This window comes from Sphaeroforma arctica (genome assembly GCF_001186125.1).
Source record: "Sphaeroforma arctica JP610 unplaced genomic scaffold supercont1.440, whole genome shotgun sequence".
NCBI classification, from domain to species: Eukaryota; class Ichthyosporea; order Ichthyophonida; genus Sphaeroforma; species Sphaeroforma arctica.
Window position 1 is genome coordinate 37144 of NW_014040118.1, and position 1803 is coordinate 38946.

Genomic DNA, 1803 nt, shown 5'->3' on the forward strand with positions numbered 1-1803 from the left:
TATATATATATATATATATATATATATATATATATATATATATATATATATATATATATATATATATCGATACAAGTGATCTCAGAGCGTTCACATATACGCTTTCAGCCGCAACCCGCATGTGCTCCCCCAACAGGTGGCCTGATCAACGTTCTCACTGAAAAGCGAATTGATTGATTGATCAGCTAAATTAGGTATCAGCTTTCATCAACATCATTTCGTCTGAAACTCTCAAGGAATTTCGTGCTGTTGGTATAGAGCAATCAGATAGCTATATTTACCCTTCAAATCTTAGTTTGTATACCTGTACCGATGGACAACAACCACTCGATAACCAGAGGAAACACTTGTAGCTATATATTGCGCACCTGTAGCTATATATTGCGCACCTGTAGCTATATATTGCGCACCCGTAGCTATTTATTGCGCACCCGTAGCTATATATTGCGCACCCGTAGCTATATATTGCGCACCTGTAGCTATATATTGCGCACCTGTAGCTATATATTGAGCACCTGTAGCTTAAAACCCTATGTATCGAGCACCTGTATTTATCTATATTCAATTATGTATATGAAAACCCTAAAACCATGTAGCGACGGTGGATGAACAGGATGGTGGTAAATAAATATTTATGTAGAGCTTGTTTTTTTTGCTTTTTTGTTTTTTCCTTGAAAAATATGGAGAACTTTTTTTAGAAACAAACTGATGACCCCAATTTATTGCACGTGCGATTATTTACAAACTCCAGGTTATGATAAAATATAACCTATTTATGCTACTAAATATTGATGTAACTACCTTATGGAATATATGTTTAGGCTCGGCAATATAATTGTGTGAGATACGTAGGTTGACATATCTTATATATTATCTGCTTTATATCTGTGAGTTGTGTAGGCTGACATATCTACATCTCAGATTGCTAGTTTCCTTGCATATAATTCTGTAGATTTTCTTGTGTCTGTGGAACGAACATTCCATACACAGACTTTGATCGAAGAAAAACATATTAAGTTGATATAACTGTAAGTATGGCTAAGAAAGGTAGTAATAAGAAGGGAAATAAGACCACTAAGGTAAAAGATACAACAAAATCATCTGCATCAAAAAATATTTCTGAACATGAACAAATGAAAAACACAGGAGCAGTCGATCTATCCTCGCTTGTGAATCAGTTTGGAGGTGATCGCAATGACGTCGAGTTGATTAAAGACGTTGATATGGACGACGATATTGAGGTACTGGAAGCAGATGGTACAAACATTACGCGACCGTCAAATAATGAGATCGCATCGTTTGTAGCTAATTTGGGTCTAACTGAGCTACCTGATGGTGATAGTGAGGTAGACGGCGATGATATAAATGAGGGGGAGGACAAGGACAATAATGATGAACATGGGAATTCCAACAGCGACCAAGATATAAGTGAGCATGAATCCGATGTCAGTGATAGTGCAGAAGAACAAGATGTAAACACAAAAGAAAATGATATGTTGTCGTTGCAGACGGAGGTGGCGGGAGTATTGAGTGATAGCGTGTTTCTGCGTTATAATAAGGAGCCAAAGCCGCGCAAGAAGCTGATATTTGAGGGGGGTGCTTGGTATATGAATAGGTTAAACCCTGTGGAGATGAGTGTAGGTGAGCTTGCTACTGATAAGGTCGAGGTTATCCGAGGGTACGCCGAGAAGTGCCTTGCTGAAGAGTCCCGGCTGTATGCATTAGGTTGGTATGGGGTAGCATTATCTCCCGTATGAGTCATCAATATGTATGCCATTCACGTTTTCAATATATATATCGATA

The 1803-nt window shown here is 37.9% G+C and overlaps 1 protein-coding gene across 1 annotated transcript in view; it reads left to right on the forward strand.

The window, feature by feature from the left end:
• Positions 1-973: 973 nt before the first annotated feature.
• Positions 974-1803, forward strand: part of SARC_06273 (hypothetical protein) — a 7534-nt gene continuing 6704 nt past the window's right edge. Inside the window, exon 1 of the mRNA XM_014299836.1 lies at positions 974-1725. Within this exon, the coding sequence (XP_014155311.1) occupies positions 1035-1725 (691 nt within the window). The 5' untranslated portion in view covers positions 974-1034. The remainder of the gene's footprint in view (positions 1726-1803) is intronic.